Here is a 27323-nt window from a genome sequence, read left to right on the forward strand (position 1 = left end):
GCGGGACGGCGCCGGCCGATGAGGTCACAGCCCCGCGCCCCTGGCCGCCCGGGTCTGCAAGCCGCCGGCTCCGGGCCGCGCGCCCCGCGCAGGTACCGAATCCCAAGCCGGCCGCTCCCCGACCTCCGCGGACAAAGGACGTCGCTGTTTGCGAAGGGCAAAGCTGCATTTTCCATTCTTTCACGCGTCTTCGCAACCCCCACGTACCGGCAGGGTGTGACCGCACCAGCTCCCCTGGACTTGGGGTCAAGAGCGGTGCCAGGCGCCCTGCTGCCTGATTTCACAGCCGCCCGGGGAAGGAAGTGCCGTTCTTCGCTCTCAGGCGGGAATTGAGGCTCAGTGGGTCCCAGGGCTCCCCCGCTAGCAAAGGGCGGCGCAGGGACCTGAACCAGGATGGGGTTTTGCCTCTCCCTTTCTCTTAGTTCCTGCTCTGCTGGGGTGGGAACAGTGAATGGTAAAGGCCACGCTTGCTGGGGGCCCCACGATGTACCTGCACACCTGATACTAGAGGTCACCATTCCCCGTGACAAACCCACCGGAGAAGTGTCATATGGACTAGTTAGCAGATGAGAAGAGGGGGCTCAGAGAGGTGAAATGACAGAGCTGGGATGTGATTCGGCAGCACTGCCTTTGTATTACTCTACTAGGCCACTTTCTCCGCCCCCCCCAAAAAGATGAAGATTTCCCGTTGACAGTGGACAATATACCTTCTCTCTCTCCCACCCCTAGGGTCAAACACGGACCCTTAGAAAGCTTCACAGTTCAGTTCCTAGCAGCAGATTCTCCATCACTAACTGCTAACAGCTCCTGAGCAGACCTCAGCAACATAACGTTGCCATGGGACAGGGAGGAAGGCAAATGACCCTGAGTCCCCATAATGAGCCAGACAGGGATGGAGTCAGAGCCTGTTACCAAGGGCAGAGCTGTGAGGGGGCAATTTTCAGCTCCATTTTTGCAGATGGAAAAACTGGATTTATTTTAACCGAAGTCCGATGACTAGAAAGTACAAGTTTCCGTTCCAATACCATTTGTGCAAAGAAAGCCCTTCCCGTTTCCCTAAATGGGCTCTCCATGAATTCGGCTTTATCTTCTCCCCAGTGCTTACCACAATCTGAAGTGTTATGGCTGCATGTTTGTTTAACGGTGATCTCCGACTAAATAAAAGGGATCCTGTCTGTTTGGTTCATGGCATTCCTACATCTACGCTGCCTGTCGTACAGCAGATACTTAATATTCCTGGAGTGAACTCAAAGAATTGGTGGCTCAAGCTGGCAGGCAGTGCTGATATTCAAACGCAGGTTTGTGTGGGTATAAAAGCTTGGTCTTACTGCATTCTTTCCAGGAAGGTTCTTGATTACAAGTACTTTCCACACTGTAAAGATGCTCTGGTGCTCATCATAGCCTATTGATTCCAAGTTTATTACAGTATCGACAAACTTGATGTTTGGGTCTCCCGAGCAGCAGTGTCCTTGCTTGGTAGCAGGAGAGAGCAGAGGAGGGACTGGTAAGAAGTGAGGTGTGGAAGGCAGGGGGGCTATACGTGCCTATGCCTGCTCTGCTCTTTAATAACAGCTCAGCACGAAAGGAGACAAAAAAGCAGACAGAAGGACAATGAGGGAGGGGTAACCACCAAACCCCCCGGTTTCTTATGAGCAAAGGGAGCGAGGGAGATGGATGGAAGCCAGGATGTGTGCACAGGGGGTTTCTAAGGGGCTATTCATTTTCTACTTTTAAAACACGGTTATTTGTTATTGTTTTTTATACCTTGTGTTGTTTAAAGAAAGCCACAAGCAGAAAGTTTGCCCATGTTTTAAAGGGACTGTGACATAACATTAAAAACAATTAAAAAAAAAAAAGGGGGGGGCGCCTGGGTGGCTTAGTCGGTTAAGTGTCCGACTTTCGCTTAGGTCATGATCTCGCGGTTCGTGGGTTCAAGCCCCACGTCGGGCTCTGTGCTGACTGCCAGCTCAGAGCCTGGACCCTGCTTCAGATTCTGTGTCTCCCTCTCTCTCTGACCCTCCCCTGCTCGTGCTGTCTCTCTCTCTCCTAGAAATAAATAAAACATTTAAAAAAATTAAAAAAAAAAAAAGGGACTGTGACAATCTCATGAGCCAGGGAGCAAATTCGTACCCTCAATTTGTAGACAGGGACACCGAGGCTCGGTTTCAGAGAAGTTCACCATTTTGCCAAAGATCACAGAGCTAATGAGTGGCAGACGTGGGATCCAAATCCAAGTCTGTCCAATGTCAGCACGGATGCCCTCCCTTTTCCACCACCACATCCTGCTTTCTGACAACTGGACTCTCGAGCTGGTGAAAATGCGTCACCTTCTCCCTCACACCCCCAATTTCCTACAAAGGTCCTCTCTCCTCTCCTGGCTTCTACGCCCAGGATGAGGCAGAGGCCAGAAAGCATGCCAAAGGCTGGGGTAGGTCTCTGGTGCCGTGGCCCCAGGGGCCGGCACAGGAGCCCCAGGGGCCTGGCTGGGGCCCGCAGGAGTCACCAGGGTAGGAGGAGAACTCCGCCCTCAACAGCAACAGGCAGGCGCCCAGTCTCATTGGCTATGGTTCCCCTGATTTAAGAGCTTCGGCCCCATGAACAGGAAGGGCTCAGGCTACGTGTCCCAGCAACGTGCACATCAGTAGCTTCCTTACAAACAGGGCCCTGCTCCCTGGGACCCAAGAGAGGCCCAATTATAAGGTGTTGATGATTAAGCCTGAAGTGGCCTGGGACCCTGTTAGCTGCAGAAAGGCGGCCTCTTCCCTCTGCCCCGGTCCCAGATGGATAGATGTCCTTATCTGTCCCCATGTCATCTACAGTCTTCGGGGCGAATGCTCTGGGCTGCAACTCAACTGCCCAAGCTTGTCTCCCACCTAAAGCACGGGAGGTGGATGGTGGGGGGTGGGGGGTGGAGGGGGAGGGTCAGGTGGAAGGGAGAGAGACAAGCAGAAGATGCCTCCTTCCTGGTGGTCTACAGCCCATGACTTGGAACTAGATGGACATGGGCCCCAATGGCAAGTCTCTCCTTTTGCTGGAAGGTGTCTTTGCCCAAAGATGACATCACCTCTCTGAGCCACAGTTTTCTCATCTGCAAAGTGTGTGTGTGTGTGTGTGTGTGTGTGTCGGGGGTGAGAAGCTGAATGCTGCCCCCCCCCCCAAAGATGTCCACATCGTAATCCCTGGAACCTGCAGTATTAACTTACAAGGCAAAATAACTGCGGATGTGATTAAGTGAAGGATTCGCAGCTGAGGAAATTATTCTGCACTGTGTCTGTGACTGTGCGGATGTGATTAAGTGAAGGGTTCTGAGATGGGGAAAGTATTCTGGATTAAGGGGGGCAATGTAATCAGAAAAAGTCCTTGTCAGAGGGAAGGGGGAGGGTCTGAGGAAAGGGGGCAGAGGACAGAGATCCAAGCCAAGAAATGCAGGCGGCCTCTACAGGCTGGACAAAGCAAGGAAACAGTCTCCCTGGGGCCTCCAAAAGGCGCTGCCCCGTGGACACTTGGACTTTAGCCCCATGAGGCTGATTTTGGATCTGTGACCTCCAGAACCTAAGATAATGTGTTTAAGCCTCTCAACTGGCTTAAATTTGTTACAGCAGCAATAGGAAATTAATACCGGGAATCATTCCCACCATCACAAAGATGGTGTCAGGATGGAATGTGCAGATAACCTTATTTGAAGGTCTCTCCCTGAAGGGCTGGCTCTGAGGCAGGAGGGGAGGAGGCCAGAATGCAGGCCTGGGGCTGGGACAGAGAGAAGAGGCCTCTGGTGTTGTCCCCCCCTCCCCCACCCCTCTGACTGTATCTCTGACCACCAGCTCCATAACTTGTAATGCCCAGTAGGAAATGAAAACGTGGGGCCTCTTGTTAAACCATTAAGAACTTCAAGACAGCAGCAGCAGAGCATTAAACCAAGCTCAGGGCCCCTCTGCACAGGCTGCACACCCGGGAAGCTGGCCCTGCCCCTGACGCTGCTCTAGATATCCTGACTTACTGCTCCTTGAGCTGGCCAAGCAAGCTTCAACCCCAGGGCCTCTGCACATGCGATTTCCCTTGCCTGGAATACTCTTCTCCAGATGTATGCATGGCACACTCCCCTGCTTCTTTCAAAGTCTTTGCGTGAATGTCAACTTCTCGATGAGGCCTTCCCTGACCACCCTGCCACAGCATTCCATTTTCTTTTTTTCCACCTCACATGCTGCTTTATTTCAGCATCTTGTTTACAGAAGTACCTTGAAAGTGGATACTGTGTTTTAGTCACTGCTGAATCCCTAGGACTTAGCACAAGGCCTGGCAGAGAGTAAGTGGTAAAAAAAAAAAAAACCCATTTGAATGAAGGAACGGGTGAATGTAAACAGAGTAGGACCATGCTTGGCAGGGAGTACGTGCACTGTGACTCGCTTCTGCGATGCTGCGATGGCAACATTATCATTTACTCCTGGGGGTGGTGCGGGGGAGGGGTGGTATCATGCCTTCCAGGGCCCCCCTCTCCTCTGCTGACTTTGTTTCTTCCTTAAATAAACTTTGGCTACTGCTTACTGAGCTGCAGGCACTGGAACGCTTCATTCACAGGCATGATCTTGTTAAATCTTCACACTAGTATGATTACTATCCCCATTTTACAGATGATGAGACTGAGGCTTAAGAGGCTCGCCCAAGGCCCCATGGCTAATAAATAGAGTGGCCCGGATGGAACCTGCTTGTCTGACTCCTAAAAGACCCTCTGCACTGCCCGCAGGCAGCCTGCTTCGGGGCAAATGTGCCTTCACCACACTCCCAGTTTTGAGTGCCTACCACGTACCATGCACCAGGCTAGGGGTAAAATGAAACACGAGATACCTGGCTTCCGCTCTCACCAGGCTTCAAGTGTTTGTGTGTGAGCTGCTGGGGAGAGACAAGCCGGCGATCAGAGCATCATATGCTGCACGCACGACAGAAATAACCCAGGCACCGTGACGGCACACAGGTGAGTCACCAAGTGCTCCTGGGGCCAGGTTAAGTCCGGGCTTCCCAGGGGAAGTGAGATTGTAAACACAGACCCGGGAGCGATTAGAGGTCAGCCAGATGCGGCTGGGGTCAGGGGACAGTGTTCCCGGCAGAGGGAATGAGGAGACAGAACGAGAGAGGAGGGACCGAGAGAGCTCCAAAACGGGCAAATGATGGGTGGATGTCAGGCCAGAAAGAGGCAAAGGCCAGGCGGTCAAAAAGACTCCCTTGCTTTTGAGCAGCCTCAGGATTATGGACAAAGTGCTGAAACCCTAGGGATGATGGTCTCCCCCTCTTAAGACAGGAGTCCTGGCTGCAGGGAACCCCGTCTCCCCCCGGGAGGGGACAAGTGTGTTCTCAGTAATGCCAGGCCCCAGGGCCTGCAGCAAGCCGGTCAAGGCCACGCCCAGCAGGGAACAGGCAGAGCGACCCTGCTCCCCTCCACCCCATGCTGCCATCAGCAGCGGAAGGCCATGACGTGCCAGGGACCCTGAATGTGTGCACAGCAGGGAGTAAGAGACGGGTCCTCTCTCTCTCTGTCCTGTTCTTATTCTTTTTAAAAAGATTTTTATTTTTATTTTTTTAAACGTTTTTCTTTAATTTTGAGAGAGAGAATGCGAGCGGGGAAGAGGCAGAGAGAGATGGGGACAGATCTGAAGCAGGCACTTTGCTGACAGCAGGGAGCCCGATGCGGGGCTCGAACCCACAAACCGTGAGATCATGACCTGAGCCGAAGTTGGACACTCAAGTGACTAAGCCACCCAGGGGCCCCTTATTCTTGTTCTTTTGTGTGTGTGGGTCTCCCCTACCTCTCTGTCAGCCTCTTGAAGGCAGGGAAGGGGCTCCTCTCTGAAAACTCTCTGCTAAGCCTTCTCAATACATGACCTAGTGTGCTCCTCGCTGGGGTCCTCCTCAACGCGGGAAATACTATCAACCAGTTCTATGCACAGATGTGGGTATGGAAGTTCACAACCGTGACCTTGCTCACCTGATACACACCCAGTGACAAAGCCAAATTCAAACCCAGACGGCTCCAAGATCCTGTCCAGGGCTGGGTGCAAAATAGGTAATTAGGAAATGTAACACTTCTTTCCTTCATTGGGCCATTCAAGGTCTGACCTTGGCCCTCCTGGGCCCTGAAGTCCTCCAAGTTGTAGTGGGCTCTCAGCCTCTGAGCAAGAAGGCTGCTTTTTACCTCCCAACTCCAACCTCCAGCGGAGTCCTGGCCCAGGACAGTCGTGACAGAGAACATGTACACACAACGAGCACCTCCTACCTGTCAGAAACTGCTGAAGGCACCTCCACTTGTGTCTTATTTACTTAAAACTTACTTTCTAGCTCACCTTAATTCTTCCCTAAAACCCTGAGAGGTAAACAGCATCATCTCCTTTTGCACGGACAGGGAAACTGAGGCACAGAGCAGAGAGGTGGCTGGCCCCAGGCGCTCCATGTGGGAATGGCAGGGCCACGGTTTGAATTTGGATCTGCCTGTCCCCAGGGCTCAAGCACTTCCCTGTGGACTCTGGGACCTTTCTGGACAAGCCGATGGGATGGAGAAATGTTAAACAAGTGGTGGGCTCTCTCTTGGCCTAAATCTCGGTTCCCGGGACCTTCTTTCTCCCCAGGGAAGGAGGAGCGTCTAGGGGAAATGGAAGGGCAGGACAGCCCTCCCCATAGCACCGGAAGCCGACACAGAAAACCTGCAGGCCCCCACCTGGGGGGAGGGGGTGAAGGGGAGCCTCTGGAGCTGCCTCAGGGAGCCTGGCTGCCTCCCTAATCATTTAGCTGGGGAAGAGCAAAGTAATCACCACTTAGCAGGTTAATTAATCCCTGCAGCACCCCAGAGCGGGCTTGCTGCCGCGTGCATGCCCACAATGTCGCTTGGAAAGGCAGGGCAGGGCCTCAGGCTTCCCTGCCTCGCCCTGAGTGCATCTTCACACCAAGCATTTATGTGCACCCATCTGTTCGCTCGAGAGTCAATGCACACCTAGTGTGTGTCACCGTGTCTAAGTGTGAGAATGGCAGGGGACCCCTGGAGCTGCGAGTCCAGTGGGGACGGGATGCGCGGCAGTTACCGGGACAAATGCACACGCCATACTGTTTCCTGCTTCCCCTCCATGGCTCTGGCTGCCCCCTCTCTCTGCCGTGTCCTTCTGGCTTGGCTTTGCCTGGCCAACTCCCACCCCTCTTTAAGCCTCAGGTCTGAGGTCACTCTATAGGCGGACTTTGCTGGGGGCTGGTTCGGATGCTCTTTCTCTGTTCTCTAAGAGAGCCGTTTAGTCACTGCTTCCCTGGCCTGCTGCCCCATAAGACTGTGAGGTTTGAGCTTGAAAGTCCAGGGCCTGGGTAGCCCCCACGCCTAGTGCTCTGTTGATGCCCAATAAGTATTTGTAGAATGAATGTATGAGATCAATCGTGTGACCTGAAACAGGAACGCTGGGGCCTTGGCTTCCCCATCTGTACGGTAAGGTCTTTCTGGGTCTAACAGTCTGTGAACGACAAGGGCATGGGCGTAATTCAGCCTGTGAGGGACCGGAGGGGCCTCTGGAATGTCCAAATTGGGCCTCAATCATCATATCGACCCCTACTAAAGTCACAAGTAGGTCAAAGCCTTGTACATCTCTCCAGCGTCTGCCAAGGGGGCTGGTGTATCCATCGAGTTCTCTGTACCTGCAGGAGCTGAGGCCGGCTCTGGCTCACCTAAGCAAATAAGGGACTTTGGAGGGATTCTGGCTTATCTCAGGCTTCAGAGGGGCACTGGACCACCAGGCCATCACAGTCCGGGTGGAAGGACCTCTCCTCTCGACGGGCACGTTTCACATATACACGGACTGCCTGGGGGTCCGGTTAGACGGCAGACTGGCCCAGGTGCTGAATGAACGCACCCAACTTCTATATTGCTCCTGGCACAGGGCACCGGATGGGCCCTGCTTGGGCTGGGTGCCGGTGCAGGATTTTCAGTGATGGGCAGGGTGGTAGGGGTGCTGCTGGAGGTGAAGAGCCATGACCCTGGTCCCCATTCCTGTGTGGGAGAAGGGTGGGCCTTGGGACGGGGCGGCCACCCTGGGGGAGGGGAGGTTGGCTGCAGCTGGGGCAGTGCCGGGCCAGCTCTCGCCACAGTGACCGTCTGAGCCGGTGAAAGGTATCATCTTTCAACCTGGAAAGTGATTTCCAGAGGCCCAGTGCAGGGGGGTGCGGGCGAGCAGAGTGGTAGGACAGTTTAAATAGCAGCTGTGTTCCTAATTTCCCCAGGAGGAGGCCCGGCCGCCCCTCCTCCGTGCTGAGTGTTGGCCATTAAAAACAAACAGTATCATTTGGTTCAATGTAAAATGAATTAAAGGAAATTAAACTGCGGGGGCCATGTGGCAAGCCCTGTCCTCCATTGTCTGAAGCCGTTTTTCATCTTCCTCGGTGAGGAACAACAGCTTGGGGGGTGTGGAGCAGAGCAAGGCTAGATAAATAAATAAATAAATAAATAATGCACACCCACCCTACACCTCCTTCCTTCCCCTCTTCCGGCGTGGCACCACGGGTTTGGGAGATCTCAGGTGCCTGCCCTGTCCCTCCTGTGTCCCCTGGCGGCAGAAAGTAGCCTCTGAGAGTCTCCCAGGGATCACAGTGAAGGAAAAAACCAAAGCAAAACAAGAACAAGAGAAAATGATGTGCAGACCTCAGAGACAGAGGAGGGCAGGGTGGCAGAGGGAGGAGGGTATGGACCAGCGGCTGGTGGCGGCTGGAGACAGGGTGTGTGGTGCCTGGATTGCTGGGAAGTGATTCTGATCCGTCTGCAGCCTCGCAGAATTTTTGCTGTATCATCTGTGCTGGGGGAATTGAGTCAGGAGGGTGGGGGTGGTGAAAGACAGGCAGGGGGGACTGTGTGACACTTCAAGTTTGGGGTTCTGGAAGGAGACTGCCGAGTTCAAATCCCAGCCCTGCCATTTACCAGCTGTGTGATTCTTGACAAGTAACTTACCCTCTCTGTGCCTCAGTTTCCTCATCTGCAAATTGGGGCTTAGAGGAGTATCAACCTCAGAGGACTGCTGTGAGAATCAATTCAGGTTTATGAGGCTCCTAACACAGTACTAGGTGACTCGGTTACTTAATATCATATTATGATATTTTATTCTGATTGTTGGGTCCTTAGGGCATGTCTCTTGGATCCGGAAGACCTCACCTCAAGTCATAACTCTGCCACAGACCTGCTGTGTGACCCTGGTAAGTGAACACACCTTGATCAAATGCAGTTCATTCCAACGATGCAGGCTTAACAGGATACCCGATAATACATTCTTCCTTCTAACAGATCAATGAAGCAAATCAAATGATTTTTTTTTTTTTTTTTTATCAAGTTCAACAACTAGTTTTAAGAAATTTCAATAGGGGCACCTGGGTGGCTGAGTCGGTTGAGGGTCCAACTTTGGCTCAGGTCATGATCCCACAGTTTGTGAGTTTGAGTCCCACATGGTGCTCTCTGCTGACAGCTCAGAGCCTGGAGCCTGCTTCACATTCTGTCTCCCTCTCTGCCCCTCCCCCCCACTCTCACGCATGCTCTCTCTCTCTCAAAATTAAATAAAATTAAAATAATTTTTTTTTTTTAACAAATTAGACTAGATGGCTACTTGATGCGATAAACACCGGTCTCAGCCCCCAAACGGGCATTGTGTTTAATGGGGGATTGCAACGGACAGTTTTGTGCTTCAGTTTTAGGCTCTAGCATCCGGTTATGCAATCAGACGCTGATCTAGAGGTTGCAGCCAGAGGTACTGCATAAATGTGATTAGCATCCACAATCAGTTGACTTTAAGTAAAGGAGATTATCTTCAATAATCTGGGTGGGCCTTATCCAATTAGCTGAGAGGACACAGAGGTCTGCAGATGCCCGAATGTTCCATTTTCTTTTCAAGGAACAACTGAAGTTTAAGGCCTAGGCTTCCTCTTGTGTTCTGACATTGACTGGTGGAGGCTGTCTGAATTGTTGCATTGAGAGAGAAGAACCTGGGTGAAGCAAGGCCATGATAGATTAGTGATGCCTGACACAGGCTGGGAAAGGCGAGCTTTCAGGCTGTTTGCTATCTCAGGACTTCAGCACTTCTCCAGCAATTAGTGGGTACCAGCGATTTATTTGCTCTCTTCAAGCAGAGCAAATAAAAAGAACAAATCTTAGGGATGAGTGTAATCCTAAGAAGTCTTACAGACCACTTGCTGCCTTAGGGTAAAATTAAAAATTAGCCTGGGTAAGGCTCCTGAGTGTGGCTCAGTGGTTTGTGAGTCTGAGCCTCCACATCCGGCTCTGTGCTGACAGTGCAGAGTCAGCTTGGGATTCTCTCTCTTTCTCCCCCTGCCCCTCCCCCACTTGCATGCACACACACTCTCGTGCTCTTTCTCTCTCAAAAGAAAACACAAATAAACTTAAAAAAAAAAAATTAGCCTGGCCATTTCAAATAGTCAAGTCCTTAATGACACTCAAACTCACTTCCGCTGGTCTCCAGCAGAGCCTCTGGCCATACTTCACCCCTTGGAGTCATCTATTTCTCAAGTCTGCCGTAGACTATGGAGTTTCCCCCTTACATACAGCTTTCTTGCAAAGGCCAAACTAGAAGGAATTAGGAACATAAATAGATTCAAACTCCTGATCAGGGTTGGCTAACTTTTTCTTAAAGGTCCAGACATTAAATATTTTAGGTTTTGTGGGTCATACAAACTGTTTCCACTACTCAACTCTGTCTTTGCAGCATGAAAGAAGCCACAGCCAATACTTAATTGCATGAGCATGGCTATGTTCTAGTAAAATTTTATCAAAATAAGCACTGGGTCCACAGGTGGGGGCTTGCCTACCCCCAAACTAGATTTTGCAGCATCCTGTGGTCCTCAGTAAAAGGGTTCCATGGCCATCACACTGGCAAATGTCAAAGTGAAATGAATTTCTTGATTGTAGGATTTCTCAGAGCCTTTATTATGTCAGCATGCAAGAAGGGTAGGGGGTGGGGTGTAGATAATGCTCAGAGCATTTCCCAAAGTTATCCGATCACAGAACACCTTTTTATAAAATGCCCATTAACATCTCCCTAAGGCCCCAGGATGGGGTGCAGGGAGGTCTTTGCTGAACTGACTGAAAGATTTCCCCCCCTCTTCTGGGTACCCTAGTGAGCCTGATCTGCCATCAGAGTGGCTTAGAGCAAGTGAGGTGTGGGCCATACTGTGTGGGTTCAAACCTCGGGTCTGTCACTTTCTAGCAGAGTGATTTGGGACAGGTAATATCTATCTGTTCGGCTTCCTCACTATTTCAGTTTCCTCATCTGTGAAATAGGCACACTGAGGTTGCCTCTCTGCCAAGGCTGCTGGTGGATTAAAAGTGCCCAACACATGCATCCTGAATATGCCTTAGATGTTCTTCTTTTAAATATTTTTTTAAAGTTTACTTATATTTATTTTGAGAGAGATGAAGAGCAAGTGGGCGAGGGGCAGAGAGAGAGGGAGATGGGAATCCCAAGCAGGTTCCACCCTGTCCGCGCAGATTCCCCTCTGAGGAGCTCTGATCTGGTGAGCCGTGAGATGATGACCTGAGCCAAGATCGAGAGCCAGATGCTTAACCAACTGAGCCACCCAGGCACCCCAGTGGCCCAGATAACTACCAAGCAGTGCAGTAAGTACTGGGACCAGGGGAAGAAGGAAAACAAACGAGGGCGGCTACCACTGTCTAAGGGGATGGCGGGGGGGTCCTGGGAAACTGATATTTAACTTGAGTCCTGGAGAACCACGGAATCAATGGGTCAAAGAGGACGAAGCAATTCAAGGTGTCCAAGGTGTCCTTAGGGGAATCTCTGAAAATCCTGAATAAATCTAAGCCATTTCTACAACACAAAAATCCAGGTGCCAACCCCCAAATAGCTAACTTTTAAATACTGCATGCCATGAGAGACGGAGCCAAGTCCTCACAACACCCGTGTGTTATGGGGCCCTTGAATTTCCCACCTTGACCCTCAGGACTGTACTAAAATGGGCCATCTCACCGGGAGTCCGTTATATTACAGGGGAAACGGATTTTGCAGATCTAATGAAGGTTACCCATCAGTTGACTCTGAGTTCATCAGAAGGGAGACTATCTGGGTGGGTCTAATCTAATCACATGACACCTTTAACTGCAGAAGAGGAAGAAGTCAGGAAGGAGAAGGATTCTACATGCCAATTTCAGCTTGAGGCTACAGGGAAAGACCAGAGACTGGTCTCCAGGAGCTCAGAATGACCCCTGGCTGACACTCGGTAAAATGGGGACTTTAGTCCTATGCCCACACAGAACTGAATTCTGCCAACAACCTGAATGAGGCCAGAAGTAGATTCTCCTCCAGAACCGCCAGATATGACCAACGCTCTGATTTTGACCTTGTGAGACCCTACAAAGAGAACACGGTCAAGTCCACCTGGCTTTTGACCTACAAAACTGTGAACTAACATATGAGTGCTGTTTGAAGCTGCTGAGTTGGTGGTAATTTGTTAGGCAGTGACTGAAAACGAATAGCGGGGGCGCCTGGGTGGCTCAGTCCTTTAAGCATCTGGCTTCAGCTCCGCTGGTGATCTCAGTTTGTGGGTTCAAGCCTCATGCTGGGCTCTGCATGGACAGTGTGGCGCCTGCGTTAGATTCTCTTTCCCTCCTTCTCTTCCCCTTGCACTCTTACTCTCTCTCTCAAAAATAAATCAATTTAAAAAAAAAAAGAAAGAAAACTCATAGCAGTAGGCACTATTAGTATCTCATTTTACGGATGAGGAAATGAGAGCAAGCAGAGGTGAAGTTTCAGGGTCACACAGAGGGTCCATGGTAGAGGGTGTCCCAAACCGGATTTGAACACAGGCAGTCTGGCTCTTAACAGCGTGCTGTGTGCTCTCTGTGTCTTTCCCTGAACTGATCTCCAACACGTGAGGTGGCAGCTGCACGCAGAACATGACTGACCCTATAAAGACAGGTAGGGTGAAGCGTAAGGGCACTTGCTTGACTATATACACAACAGTTGTGAAAAGATCCAGGGGTGATGATTACCCCCTAGGAGGTAAAATGGGTGCCTGGGGGCAGGAGAGTGAAGGGTTTTTTTCACTAGAGGCTGCTTTTTGGTGTTTTCACTTCCAAATCCTCTGACTATGTAGCCTATCAAAAAAATAAATATCTCCAACAATTAGAGGGGCGGCAGAAAGTTGGGACACAACTGAGAGAATGCAAAAGCACTCTCAAGGGAGGACAGGACTGTAGGGACGCTGGCCTGTGGGTGTATTCGTTTTCGCAGGGGCCATCAGTACCAAGTGCCCCAGACGGGGTGGTTCAAGCAACAGAAATGTAATTCCTCCCAGTTCTGGAGGCTGTCTCTCCTCGGTTAGCGGGGGCCCGTCTTCTCCCTGTGTCCTCACGTGGCCTTCCCTTGGTGTGTGTGCATGCACAAATGTCCCCTTCCGTAAGGACACCAGTCCGATCAGGGCCCAACCTGATGACTTCATTTCAACGTAACTGCCTGATTAAAGGATCTTTCTCCAAACACAGTCACGTTCTGAGGTACCAGGGGTTAGGATTTCAACATCTGAATTTTGGTTGCGGGGAGCGGGGGATGGGGGGCACAATTCAGCCTGGAACAGTAGGGGAGCGGACTCGGGGCCACAAAACATTCAACCTAGGGTTTCTCAACCCCGGCACTGCTGACACTTGGATGGGATCACTCTCGGTTGTGGGGTGGGGGGCTGTCCTGTGCACTGCAGGGTGTTTACCAGCATCCCCTGCCTCTCTCCACTAAAAACCAATAGCAAGCCCTCCCAAACCCATTGGGACAGCCAAATATGTCTCCAGAAATTGCCAGATGTCCCCCCCCACCACGTAGTTGGGAACCACTTGTTTAGCCCCTTCTAGCACCCCCTGTACAAGAATCTGGGGGCAAATGCAGGGGCCCTTCCAAAGTTCTGCACTTGCACACACGGATTGATGTGTTATAAGAACTAGAGCCTAGGCCTAGGACACCCAGAGCGGCCCTGGAGGAGACAGATGTCTGCTGGGGAGGGGAGGGCAGAGCAGAGAGCAGAATGCTTGACCTCCAAGCCAGGGAGGGGTTGGGGGCGGGGGCGAAGACTCAATCGATGGGGAACCTTTCTGAGAGCAAAAGTGCTGGGTTCAGGGCCCAAAGAGAGGGCTTTTAATGGGACAAAAAGCCTCATGAATCCTCTGGGCTCTCACATGAGAGGAAACCACCTTTCTTAACTTTCGTCCAGCCTCCCTCCCTCCCTCTCCACCCCTGCACTTGGAGGTGAGCCAGTGAGGCTGACATCTCAGGAGTCTCACCCTATTGAAACCTCTTGTCCAAGGGGGTGTGGCTATGCAGGCCGAACAGGAAGTTCAGCCTAAGAGGATTTTGGACCCAGGAAGGGTTTGTTCTTTCCTATTACGGAAAAGGCACAGAAAGTTGGTCAAATACTGGGTTCCTTGGAAAAAACAGTTCAGTTTTCCTTGTTGTAGACGCAGCTGGCCCTAGCAACTACCCAGTAGCTATGCTGGTCTTTTACTTTCTGAGAATCTGAAGAGGCTAAAAATGACCACTTCTAGGGATGAGGAAGCTGAGGGCTCCAAAGAGTGAAGTCACTTGCTCAAGGCTGCATAGGGAACATGTCACAGATCCAGGATTTGAACCCAGTTTTGCTCAAGGCTGGCATTTTCTGTTCTGTGGAGCTGCCCCACTTACTAGAGCCAAAGAGTTCTTAGGCAAGCCCCCGCTTTTATCTTTTCCCATCTGAAAAATAGGCAGAATGGCAGCTTCCCGCTACCCATACCACTGGGAGGTTGAATAAGCCCTGACTTCAGAATGTTCTAGAACAGTGCTGTCCAACTAACATACTACTGAGAAATGGAAACATGGCCAGGGCAACTGGGGAATAAAATTTTTAAATTTAACTGATTTTAAATAGTCACATGTGGGGGTATCTGGCTGGCTCAGTTTGTAGAGCATGTGATTCTTGATCTCAGGGTTGTAAGTTCGAGCCCCACGTTGGGTGTAGAGATTACTTAAAAAAATAAAATCTTTATTTGGAAAAAAAAAAAATGGCCACGTGAGGCTTGTGGCTGCCTTAGTGGATGATGCAGTGCTAGAATTCTGGACCAAGACTATTTCATTTTAGTAAAAGGAAGGAGCAATGCATGCGAGACAGATTTTTAGTTGTTGTTGTTACTTAATAGTAGGAGTTCAAGTGTATGAGATACATGTTTCTGGGACAAGACTTTCACCCTTTCAACTAAGTCTGGATTAGGTTACTATAAAAACAGGTTTCATACTTATTTTTATATTCTCACAGTCTAGGATTGCCCCTGTCAGCCAACAGGTCTTGAATAATGTCAGGGGGCACTGAGAGGGGGAAGAAGTCACCAAGAACTCTATGTTCTCAAGGAAGGAAATAAAATGGGGGTGTAGTACGGCAGCTTAGGACAACCACTTTTAACATGGTGGTTAAGGAGGTGACATGGTCTCAGAGTAAGTGGCATTGGAGCAAAACGTGAATGATGGGAAGGAGACAGTCATGGAGACCTAGGGGAGAAAACTGCCCCAGGCAGAGAGAACAGTAAGTGCAAAGAGCCTGAGACAGAAGGCCACCAGCGGCTGGTCCAGAGTGAGCAAGGGAGACAGACGGTCACTGGTGATGAGGTCAGACAGGTGGATGGCCGCCAGGTGGGCGAAGCTGACACACGGGTTACATATGTTACCTGGATTTACAGTATGAAGGGCTGCTCTGGATACCCAGCCAGTGTGACAGTTGGGGTTGAGTGTGGCAACCAGCGGCTGCCATCCTTAACCCCAACCCCATCCCGGCTGGCCAATGAGCCCGGTGGTCCCGGGAGGCCCAGGTGGGAGAAGATTCCCAACAGACCTTCTGGTGTCCCGAGGTGTCTGGGACTTGGTGGTGTACTCGGTCTCACGCGTCAGGGACCGGAGAGCCATCAAGCAAATCCAAATGCCAAGAGCCCTTCCAGTATAACGATTATCATATTAAAAACCAACCCACCCTCTCAGTGGATGGCATGGAGGCGCGGGACGGAGCATCTGCGCTGTGAGCCATTAGGGGTCCCTGACAGATGTGCTCTCCCCTCCCTCGCCCCCCCCAGGTGCAAATGAAGACCCGTCCTTTTCTTCTGTCCAGACAAGGATTGATGAGGCTTCGGAAGAGCACTCAGACAGGCAAGGAAAGGCTGTGAACCTTTTCCAAGCCTGCAATTTATCTTGAGGAGACTATTCACATCACTTTTTACAGGCTGGATTATGCTGTGACCTGGCACATTAATCTCGCCGAATAAAATAATAATAATCAGAAAAAGGGAGCTGGACAGTTGCCAGGGACACATTAATAACTGTCGCCCACACCTCAGTGGCACAGGGAAAGGGTGCCGGGTCGCATCCCCACCCCCTGGCCCCCAGAAGTGCCCGTCTGAAGGAGAAGGAAGTGAGGGAGCCATGGTCTGAACTTGGGGGAATTTTATACAGATATGGGGACCCCTCACCTTAATCAAGTCTGAGCAATTTCCCAAATAAATCCAGGGAACTTACATAGGTGGGAATACGGCCTAGAAGCTCAGAGCAGGGGGTTCTAGAGTCGGATTCCTTGAGTTCAAATCCCTGCTCAACCACTTTCAGGCTGTGTGGCCTTGGGCTCCTCCTGAACCTCTCCCTGCACTTGTTTTCTCTGGAAAACAGGGATAGAAACAGCACCTGTCAGGAGTGTATAATGGCACAGCCGCTGTGGAAAACAGTGTTGCAGTTCTTTGAGAAGTCAAAGGATTGCCACGTGACCCAGCAATTCCGCTCCTAGTTATGTACCCATAAAGACTGTGTTCCAACAGATACCTGTACACACACGGCTGGCACAGCACTAGTCACAACAGCCAAAAAGTGTCCATCAAACCCACATGTACATCAACAGATGAATGGGTTGAGCGAATGGTGGTGTACCCACACCATGGAAGAGTACTCAGCCATAAAAAGGAAGGAGGTGTGCCTGCTTCAACACGGAGGACCCTTGAACACATTATGCACTGGAGAGGGAGAGAAGCCAGGCATGGGCTCACATAACGCATGATTCCACTTCTATGAAATGCCCGGAATAGATAAATCCATAGCGATTGGAAGCACATTAGCACTTGCCCGAGGCTGGGGGTGTGCAGGGGGCACTGGCTGCAAACAGGGAGGGTTCCATCAGGGGTGATGAAGATGTCCCGGAACTAAAGAGAGGTGGTGACAGCTGCATAAACCAGGACTATGCCGAACGCAGACGGCACCGAGTCGTATACTTTAAAATGATTGCTGGTTAATCTGACAGTGTGTGAACGGGACTTCAATAAATAACACACACAAAACCCAACAGCACTTGTTTTGGGAGACAGATGTCAGAAGGAAACGAACACCTGAGTGTGGGATCCACATGCGCTGCTCCTCCTGTTAAGTGTTGACTATGAGGTGTGCAGTCTTTGGGATGGGATGTCACACAGTTTCCTCTCGGTGACAAGAGATAGTGACATCTACCGTTCAAGGATTAAGACTGAATGAGACAAGGTCTTTAGATGACTATAAACTCCATGAGTGCAGGATTTTTGTCTACTTTGTTCATGGATATACCCCCAGTGCCTACAGTAGGACTGGACATGCAGTTGGCATTCAGTCAATATTTCTTGAACCAATGACAGACTTAACATACTGCCTAGCTCCTGGTTAGTGCTCAGCGATGGTTGGCCATATTTGTTACTATTGGTTTGACTTCTAGGTATCTTTGAGGCTCTCTATACGGTCCTTTCCAGCGCAAAGAAGTGAGTACTACTTTGTCCTGTGGATTTCTGTGTCTTCACGACAGGGGTATTTGGACAGCTACCAAATACAAGAGGTTTGAGCAGAGTTGGGAGAGGAATTTAAGTTCTCACTGATGCTGTAAGAGGAGGTGATGAGAGTCAGTGCAGCCTGCTAGACTATCCACTCATTCACTCACCCATCCATCTACCCATCTATTCATCCATCCACCTATCCTTCCTTCTACCTGTCCATCAGTCCACCCATCCATCCATTCACTCATCCATCCATCTACCTGTCCATCAATCTATCCACCCATCCACCTGAATATCCATCCATCCATCCATCCACCCACCCACCCATTCACTTGCCTACCCACCTATCCACATATCCACCAACTTTCCCAACCAGCCATCATATTCATGCACCTACCTGTATATCTATTCACTCATACATTCATCCACACATCTACCCATACATACTTACATACAGTAAATGCTTCCGAATGCATATCAGATGCTGGTGACCCATCAACAAAGAAGCTAGATGCATTCATTTCTGCTATCACAGAGGTGACAATCAAGCAGAGAAGGCAGACAAGTAAGCAAGTAATTAAAATCAGGGTGGTGAGTGCTCAGATAGGGAGAGTGGAGTGTAGGATACTCTCAGAGACCTCATCAGGGGCACCATCCCTAGCCTGAAGGGGGCAGGGACAGTTTCTAAGAGGCTCCGATCCAAGGAGCAGGAGTCAGTTACGACATGAAGCAGGGGAAGGGTGTCTGAGGCAGAACGATCAGCAGGTGCAGTGGGTAGGAGACAGGATACCACATAACCCACTCTGGGAACTGTGCAAGTTAGTTATGCAGAATCTCAGTACCTCAGTTTTCTCATCTAGAAAACGGGTTAAGGAGAGCATTCACCACGTGTTGGAATGGTACTAGTTGCTATGTGTAAAGAAATGAAAGAAGTAGGATCTGGCTGAAGCACAGAGAATAGAGTGAGGGGCAGGGGGGGAGGAAGAAGCAAGTGCAATGGGGAAGCATGGGGACGGGTGGGNTATGCCTGCCTCCTCTCCAGGCAATGACCAACCTGCCCCTCATTCCATCCATATCTGTTAAGTCTTTTTATCTTTGCAGCATCGCGAAAAGAGTTTTGTGAACATCTCAACTACCTGCAGTAAGAAACATGTTCAGGAGCACAAAGTGACTCCCCTAAGGCCCCATGGCTAGAAAATGGGTCAGGGTCAGGAGGGGCCCAGCTCCAGCACGTGGTCCACTCGGTGCCTGGCAGGTGATCTCCTGAAGTGGCCACGGCCTTGAGAGTTGGAAGACGTGGATTCTGATTCTGTAAGTGACTGGCTGGGTGGCTCATACCTCGTTCAGACTCAGTAGTGTAAGTAAAAGAATGGCCACTCAACGACACCAGGTCCTAAGCCCTAGAACAGCAAATGTGACCATGGCTGGAAAAGGAGTCTTTGAAGACACAATCAAGTTAAGGCTCTTGGCATGAGGAGAACATTGGGGATTATCCAGGGCCCCAAATGCAATCGCCTGTATCCTTATAAAAGACAAAGAAAGGGATACTTCATGCACAGAAAGGGCCACATGGCCGTGGAGGCAGAGGTGGGAATGATGTGGCTAAGGCCATCAGCCGAACACCAGAAGCTGGAAGAGGCAAGGACTGGATCCTCTCGTCACATCTGGAGGGAGTGCTGCCTTGCCGACACCCTGATTTTGGCCCAGTGACACTGACTTTGGACTTCTGGCCTCCGGAACTGTGAGAAAACGCACCAGGCATAGGGTAATTTGTTACAGCAGCCACAGGATGCTCAAGCTGAGTTTTTCATCTAGAAGGAGATGATAGTAAATTCCCTCTCACGGGGATGATGAGAGCGTGAAGTAAGTCAGGACCCGGGAAAGACTGTAGCAAGAACCAGAGTGTGATAGGTGCTAAGTAACCATTAACTGCCTGTTTTCCTTATCCTTCTCCCAAACCCATTTTGAGGCAGAGCTTGGGCCTTGGAAGAGGTGACGACCTGAGTGGGGACCCCAGCTCTAACACGAAATGGTCACAGCTGTGGGACTCAGAGAAGCCACCTCAACCTCCCATCTCCTATCAATCAATGAGTAATGGTACCCACCTAAGAGGAACAGCAAGGGGCTACATGAGGTAATTCATACATGAAGGGCTCTTAGCAAACCTTCAGGCACACAGCTGGTGCTCAATAGGTGCAGACTCTTATTACTCCAGGCCGTCAATGCTGAGCTAGCGTCCTCACTTGGCTGGGCTCATGTGTCTTGCCCTCAATGGACATTGAAACGAGAGACTCTCAAGCAGGCTTCATGCCCTGCACAGAGCCCAATGTGGGGCTCGATCCCATGACCCTAGGATAATGAACTGAGCTGAAATCTAGAGTTGGACACTCAGCCGACTGAGCCACCCAGCGCCCCTTAGGATTTTATTTTTAAGTAACCTCTGCACCCAATGTGGGGCTCAAACTCACAACCCTGAGATCGATTCATATTCTCTACTGACTGAGCCAGCCAAGCGCCCCTAGAAGTGAGTTTTTAGTGGAGGCCCCAAGGAGGAGCCTCTAACCACAGCAGCCCATGCTGGGGAGGAGCTCGGACAGAAGCAGCGTAGACGTAGCAGTGGCTCCTTCTCTTAGAGTGTGAGATTCGATAGGTCTGTTATATGTACACACCCGCAAAACCGTCCCCACAATCCGGACGGTGAATGTATCTGTTACCCCAAGAAGTTCCCTGTGCCCCTTGGCAATCTTCCCTCTGGTCCCTTCAGCCAAACCCAGATCTGCTTTCCATCACTACAGGTCAGTTTACGTTTTCTAGACTTTTAGAAGTGGAATCACAAGGTACACTCTTTGCTGCCATGGTTTCCTTCACTTAGCATAACTGTTAAGTACTTTAAGATTCATTTAATGTTGTTTGTATCAATACACTTGACCCTTGCACAATGCAGGGGTCTAGGGATACTGACTTCTGTGCAGAAGTCTGCATATAACTTTTGACACCCCGAAAACTTTACAAACAGCCTACAGTTGTTGACCACAAGGCTTACTGATAACATAAAGTCGACTGACAGCTACATGTATGTTGTCTATATCATATGCTGTATCCTTGCAATAAAGTAAGCAAGAGAAAAAAATAATATTAAGAAAATTATAGGGAGAGGTGTCTGGGTGGCTCAGTCAGTTAAGCATCTGACTCTGGCTCAGGCCATGATCTTGCAGTTTGTGGGTTCGAGCCCTGCATTGGGCTCTGTGCCGACAGCTCGGAGCCTGGAGCCTGCCCCTCCCCTACTCATGCTCTCTCTCTAAAATAAGTTAACATTAAAAAAAAATGAGGAAAATACATTGACAGTATCATGCTGTATTTATCAGAAAAAGATCGTGTATGAGCGATTCAATTTTTGTCGTTCAACAGTCAACTTGAGTTCATCCTTTTACATTACTGGGTTATATTTCGTTACATGGATACACCAAAATTCGTTGATCCGTCTGCCTAGTTTTTAATCTGTATTTATTTTTGAGAAAGATAGAGAGAGCAGACAGACAGTGCAAGTGGGGAGCACCAGAGAGAGAGGGAGACACAGGATCTGAAGCAGCCTCCGGGCTCCGAGCTATCAGCACAGAGCCCGATGAGGTTCGAACCTACAAACCACGAGATCATGACCTGAGCTGAATTTAGACACTTAACTGACTGAGCCCCCTGGGCACCCTGCTTAGTTCGCCTACTGATGGAAATGTGGATGATTTCCGGTGTGTGGCTAAAATAAAGCCGTAGCAGCGCTCACACATAAGTCTTTCCATGGACACGTGGCTTCACTGCTGTTGTGCGAGCACCAACGGGTGGAAGGGGCGGACTGTACGGCACGCGTTATGCTCAACCTTTCGATAAACTGCCAAACTGGCTGCCAAAGTGGATGTGCCACTTACAGTCCCTGGAACTCGTGTGCGAGCTCCAGCTGTTCCACAGCCGTGCCCACACGCGGTGCGGTCCGGCCTCCTCGTGGCGGCCACCACCACGGTAGCATCTCACACACTCATTTTCACTGTCACTAATGAGCCCGAACATCTTTTCCTGTGCGTGGCCGCCACCAGGAGAGTTGCTTTGGGGAAGGGTGTTTAAATCTTCTGACCATTTATTCATCGGGTAAGAGCTGACTACGTCTGCTCTTTACAAAGGTGTGGGCAGGGGCGCCTGGGTGGCTGAGTCGGTTAAGCGTCCGACTTTCGCTTAGGTCATGNGTGGGGGGCTGCCCACAATGGGACCTGTGTGTTCAGAACTGTTTCCCACAACTGTGAAGGGGACAGTAGTGATGACACTGCCTACTTCATGGAGTCGTGCAGATTCAGCGAGCGACTGCGTACAAAGCACTTAGAACCGCGCCGACCCGGAACACGTCCACATCCTGATCCCCACAAGCCGTGGCATGCTACCTTCCGTGGCAGAGAGGACTCTGCAGCTGGGTGTAAGTGAAGGGCCTCGGGGAGGGGAGATCGTCCTGCACTCTCTGGGTGGGTTCAACATCCTCATGAGGGTCCAGGACACAGAGGCAGGAGAAGACGTGACGACAGAAGCAGAGGGCAGGGACAGAAAGGAGAGAAGGACTCGGATTCTGGGGATGGAGGAAGGAACACAACACCTTGACTTTAGCTCAGGGAAACGCATTTTGGAAATCTGACCTCCAGAACCACCGGACAATAAATTTACGTGGCAGTTTGTAACAGCTGCCGTAGGAGACTAATACGCTAGAGGAATAAATGCCTCTGCCTCTCTCTCCTTTCAGGCTTTCCACTGGTGAACCCAACTGGAAGCTGGGGGCCATGGGAGTCCGTGGGCACAGTTCACCCAGGCCAGCTTCCAGGGCAGACAGCAGGGTGGGAAAGAAATGTGGACAGAGTATCTAGAGGGGCAAGAGGAAGACATCCAGCACAATTAATTATCCCCATTTTACAGATGAGGAAACTGAGGCACAGAGGGGTTAAGTAACTCATCCAAGGTCACACAGCTGTTGGTTGTGATGACTAGACAACACCAAGAAGTGTTGTGAATCACTGAGTGCTTACTACATGCCAGGCCTGGGGAAAAGCATTTCCCATTTCCTACCAGCCACAGTACTTAGTTCTAAGTACTTAGGAGGAAGGTGCATTCTTGTTATCAGTTGACAGATGAGGAAATGAAGGCTCAGAGAGGTTTCATCATCTGCCCAAGATCACACAGCTGAGAAGGGGTGGAGCTGGGACCTGAATGTAGATGTGCCCAATGCCAAAGTCCACGTGTGTAGCCATCGGGCCACGCCGCTTCCCACTGTCAAGTCCCTGCCGCCTACTTGGTACGCGGCGTGAGATCGGGGCAAATGGTAATGGTTACAATGGCCTCCGGGGGGTGGGTGGGGAGGCATCTCAGGACTTCTTGAGGTCCGTTGTTTCCCTTCTGTCTTTCTTCTCCCTGTCTCTTCTTTGTCTTTATGTCATTTTAGGCTTCCTGGTGCAGCCTCTGGCCCCAGAGCTGTGGCTGCAGCTGAGGAAGCCACAACAGCCGAGGGTTTTGGTTCACCCGAGTAAACCACGTGGTGGGGAGGAGGGGAGTGCCTTGTGGGGGACAGAACCGGACTCAGCCTGCCCTGGTCTGAGATAATAAGAAACAGATCTATCGGCTTTGTCCCCGATTGCTGATAATGAGTTCCTAAATCCTCTGGCGTTTCCGGCAGTATCTTTGGGTCCAGTGAGGTGACTCCTGGTAGGCTCCTGGATGGGAGCTGGTCACCAGGAAAACCAAGCCATGGTCAGAAGCTTAGGACTTTCAGCCCCACTTCCCTTATTCCAAAGAGGGGAGAGAGCAGAGGGCAGAGGGGAGAGGGGAAGGGGAAGGGGGGAGAGGAAAGGGGAGAGGGGCTAGAAATGGAGTTATGACCCATCATGCCTGTGTGATGCAGTGTCCACAAAAATCCCAATAGCGCAGGATTTCTGAGAACACGTCTACAGGTCAGGAGGGTGGTGCACAGAAGCTCCCGTGCTCAGGACCTTCCAGACCTCACCTTCATGCCTCTTCACCTGGCTGTTCACCGGTAGCCTTTACCATGTCCTTTATTATCTGATAAGCGGGTAAACGAAAGTAAGCACTACCCTTGAGTTCCGTGAGCTATTCCAGCAAATGACTGAACCCAAAGAGTAGGTCGTGCACACCCTGATTTCTAACCAGTCGGTCAGAAGCACCAGTGACAATCTGGACTAGCAAAGAGTGTCAGAAGTGGGGTGGGGACAGTCGTGTGGGACTGAGTTCTTAACCTGTGGGATCTGACGCTATCTCCAGGTGGACAGTGTCAGAAGTGAGTTGAACTGCAGGGCACCCAGCTGGCGTCGGAGAACTGATGTGTGGGAAACCCACACACCTGGGGACAGAAGTACTGAGCGCGTGAGTAAGGAAGGGACACAGCAGTGTTTTTCCTATGCACCTGGCATCGGGCTCTGGGCGCACTCAAGATGGATGGTCAATTCCAACCTGCTCTCCTGCCAACCAACGCCTGGGGTGAATTCTGAGCTTTCTTTTCTTTCTCTTTCTTTTTATGTTTATTTATTTATTTTTGAGAGAAAGACACAGACAGTTTGTGAGCAGGGGAGGGGCAAAGAGAGAGGGAGAGAGAGAATCCCTAGCAGGCTCCATGCTGTCAGAGCAGAGCCTGACGCGGGGCTCAAACTCACAACCGTGAGATCCTGGCCTGAGCTGAAATCAAGAGTTGGATGCTTAACTGACTGAGCCACCCAGGTGCCCCAAATTCTGAGCTTTCTGAAGTTGAAAAGATGGCTACTCTTACAGAATAGTAATACAAAGGAGGAGTCTCCAGACAGTCTCCAGCATGTCCGCCTCTGTCCACATTCCCCCCACAGGCCTTCCCGCTGAGGCCCAGGCGTTCAATACACCCCAGAGGTGCTGCCTTCTCCTAGCTCCGCCCAGTCCTCTGAATGACCATAGTTATCCCCCAAGACCTCTCCACCCCAACCTGTCGGCACACCTTCCCCTGCAGGCAAAGCACCTGTGCCGTGTCCGGTCCTGTGTCCGTGGCAGACATCACTAATCCCTCACGGAGCTCATTTCTTCTGAGCCTCAGAACCCTTCCCGTAAAAACACTCCTGAGGCCACAGAGTGGACACCCACGAAAGCCACCCTTCCCGGGAGCAGCAGGATGCGTCAACACGCTTTTTTCCTTCCTCAGGTGAGACTCTGATGAAAACTGCACCAAGGGCAGTTGTGAACAAGGAAACAGGAAGTGTCCTTGGAGAGCAAAGGATGGTGGGGACAAGAAGAAGCCAGGCTCAGGCCCGGGGAATTGTGAGACGTGGGTGACGGGCTCTGTGTATTTTATACGCTGGCATTTGTTCTGCCCGGGTTTATTCTTTCCTGACCCAGAAGGTGCCCGAGTCCCCGGCGTGAGGGAGCGACTGGGCTTCCTCGTGGCCGCAGCCAGTGCCTACCTTGGACTTGACAGCCAGGATGATCTTGGGCAGGGCCACGACGAGGCACTTGAGGGCGATGGTGGCGTACTTCAGCACGAAGTCTGCGATGCCCACGATCCACAGCAGGTCGAAGAAGTCCAGCGTCTCCAGGTTGGGCTTCAGGAATATGAGGCTGGGCAGGGGGGTGGGGTTACAGAGAGTCAGGATGGTCACCTAGGATCCGGGGCCCCTAGAAGCTCCTTCTCCTCACTCTGGGAGCGCTGTAAATATACCCTGCAGAAAAGAGCACTGACCTGGGAGCCAGATATCTGTGTCCTGTTTCTGAATCTGCTACTACGATGCTGTGTGACCTCAGGTGGGTATCTTAACCTCTCTCAGCCTCAGTTCCCCTGAGGGCTATGCAATGAGATTGGCCAGGAGCATCGTTAGTTAAGGTCTCCCCCAGTTTTAGGAGTTCACAAACAGGCTTCACAAGAGGAAACAAAAGGGAGGCGAGCAGGTAGGCTGGCCAGCACTGTACAGGGAGGAGAGAAACTCGTGTGCAGACACTGTGCTAAACTACTTACTTACTGTACCTCTTTGTACTGCACAGTGGACACTGCTCATTCCCAATTTATGAATGAGGCCCAGAAGTTGGAGAGGGGAAGTTGCCCAAGGTCACACTGCATGAAAAGCACACGGGCATTAATATCAGACCTCAATTTGAATCTGGTTTTCTCCATTTATTGGACCCTAGGCAAATAATGTTATCTAAGGCTCAGTGTTTTCATCTGCAAAATGGGACTCATTCCCTCCTTCAGGTGGGATTCAATGAGATAACAGACACACTACAGACCCTGCGGTGCGGCAGTGACAATAACAGCAACTCCACAGGTAGGTACTATTTAATCTGCCGCATTTTACAGGTGAAGAAACGGAGGCACCAAAAGATAAAGTAACATGCACCAAGTCCTACAAATACTAAGGGACACAGATAGATTCAGACCCGGGAATACTGGCTACAGTCAGTGCTTTCCATCTTTATTCCACAGCAGTGCTACCCAGAGTGCGTATCCCATTCTACCCATTTGGAACCAGGTAAGTTAACGTCACGCTCAGCTTCTGTACTTACCTTGTTAAACATGGACATCAAGCCATTCTCAAACTGCCAGCGGTCCATGGACCACACTTTGAGTAGCACTGCTTTCTACCCCCAGAGGATGATGATGTTATTCATAATAACCTAAGAGCTAAAACATCTTGGCTGCTTCCATCATGCTGGCCTCCTCTACGCTTTTTACATGTCTTAACTCATTTCATTTTTCCAAAGAGTCTAGGAGGTAGGCACTGTGATTGTTCTAATCTGAGCTGGGGAAACGGGGGCGCTAAGAGGTACAGTTGCCTGCCCGTGGCTCTGGGCTAGAATGGGAGCCAGACCAGAAACCAGCATCCAAACTGTGCTCGTCTGCTTGCTTTTCCTCCTGCTAGATTGGAGGCTCTGAGCCAAGGCCACACCAAGTCCTCTCTGTCCTCTGTAAAGCAGGAACAGTGCACGCAGCCCAGCGTGGATGCTTTCTGAATGCTTCTGACATGCTCTGCTGGGCTGGCAGGAAGTAGTGCAAACAGGGCTCCCTTATTATAGCCTCCTAGGAATGAGCTGGTCTGTTTTTTTTTTTTTTTTTTTAATTTATTTGTTTATTTTGAGAGTGAGGGAGGGGCAGAGAGAGAAGAGACAGAGAATCTCAAGCAGGCTCCGCGCTGTCAGTGCTGAACCGGACACAGGGCTCAATCCCACGAACCATGAGATCATCACCTAAGCCGAAGTTAAGAGTCAGATGTTTAACCAACTAAGCCACCTAGGCACCCCAAACTGGTCTGGTTTTATTTATTTTTTAAAAATCCATTCCTATTTATAACAAAGATTCTCAAGGAGCTAGAGTAGGGCAAAATCAATAGAAATAATCAGGGGCGCCCGGTTAAGCAGCTGACTTCGGCTCAGGTCATGATCTCGAGGTCTATGAGTTAGCCCTGCACTAGGCTCTGTGCGGACAGCTTGCAGCCTGGAGCCTGCTACGGATTCTATGTCTCCC

General features: G+C 50.7%; 1 protein-coding gene across 2 annotated transcripts in view; it reads right to left on the reverse strand.

Annotated features, from left to right (window-relative positions):
• RNFT2 (ring finger protein, transmembrane 2) overlaps nt 1–27323 on the reverse strand; it is a 64262-nt gene that overhangs the window by 23634 nt on the left and 13305 nt on the right. For both annotated transcript variants that reach the window (XM_077765937.1, XM_077765938.1), the window contains exon 7: nt 25273–25426. In XM_077765937.1, coding sequence (XP_077622063.1) covers nt 25273–25426 — 154 coding nt within the window. The remainder of the gene's footprint in view (nt 1–25272; nt 25427–27323) is intronic.

This window comes from Crocuta crocuta, unplaced genomic scaffold, assembly GCF_008692635.1.
Source record: "Crocuta crocuta isolate KB4526 unplaced genomic scaffold, BGI_CrCroc_1.0 scaffold339, whole genome shotgun sequence".
Lineage (NCBI taxonomy): Eukaryota > Metazoa > Chordata > Mammalia > Carnivora > Hyaenidae > Crocuta > Crocuta crocuta.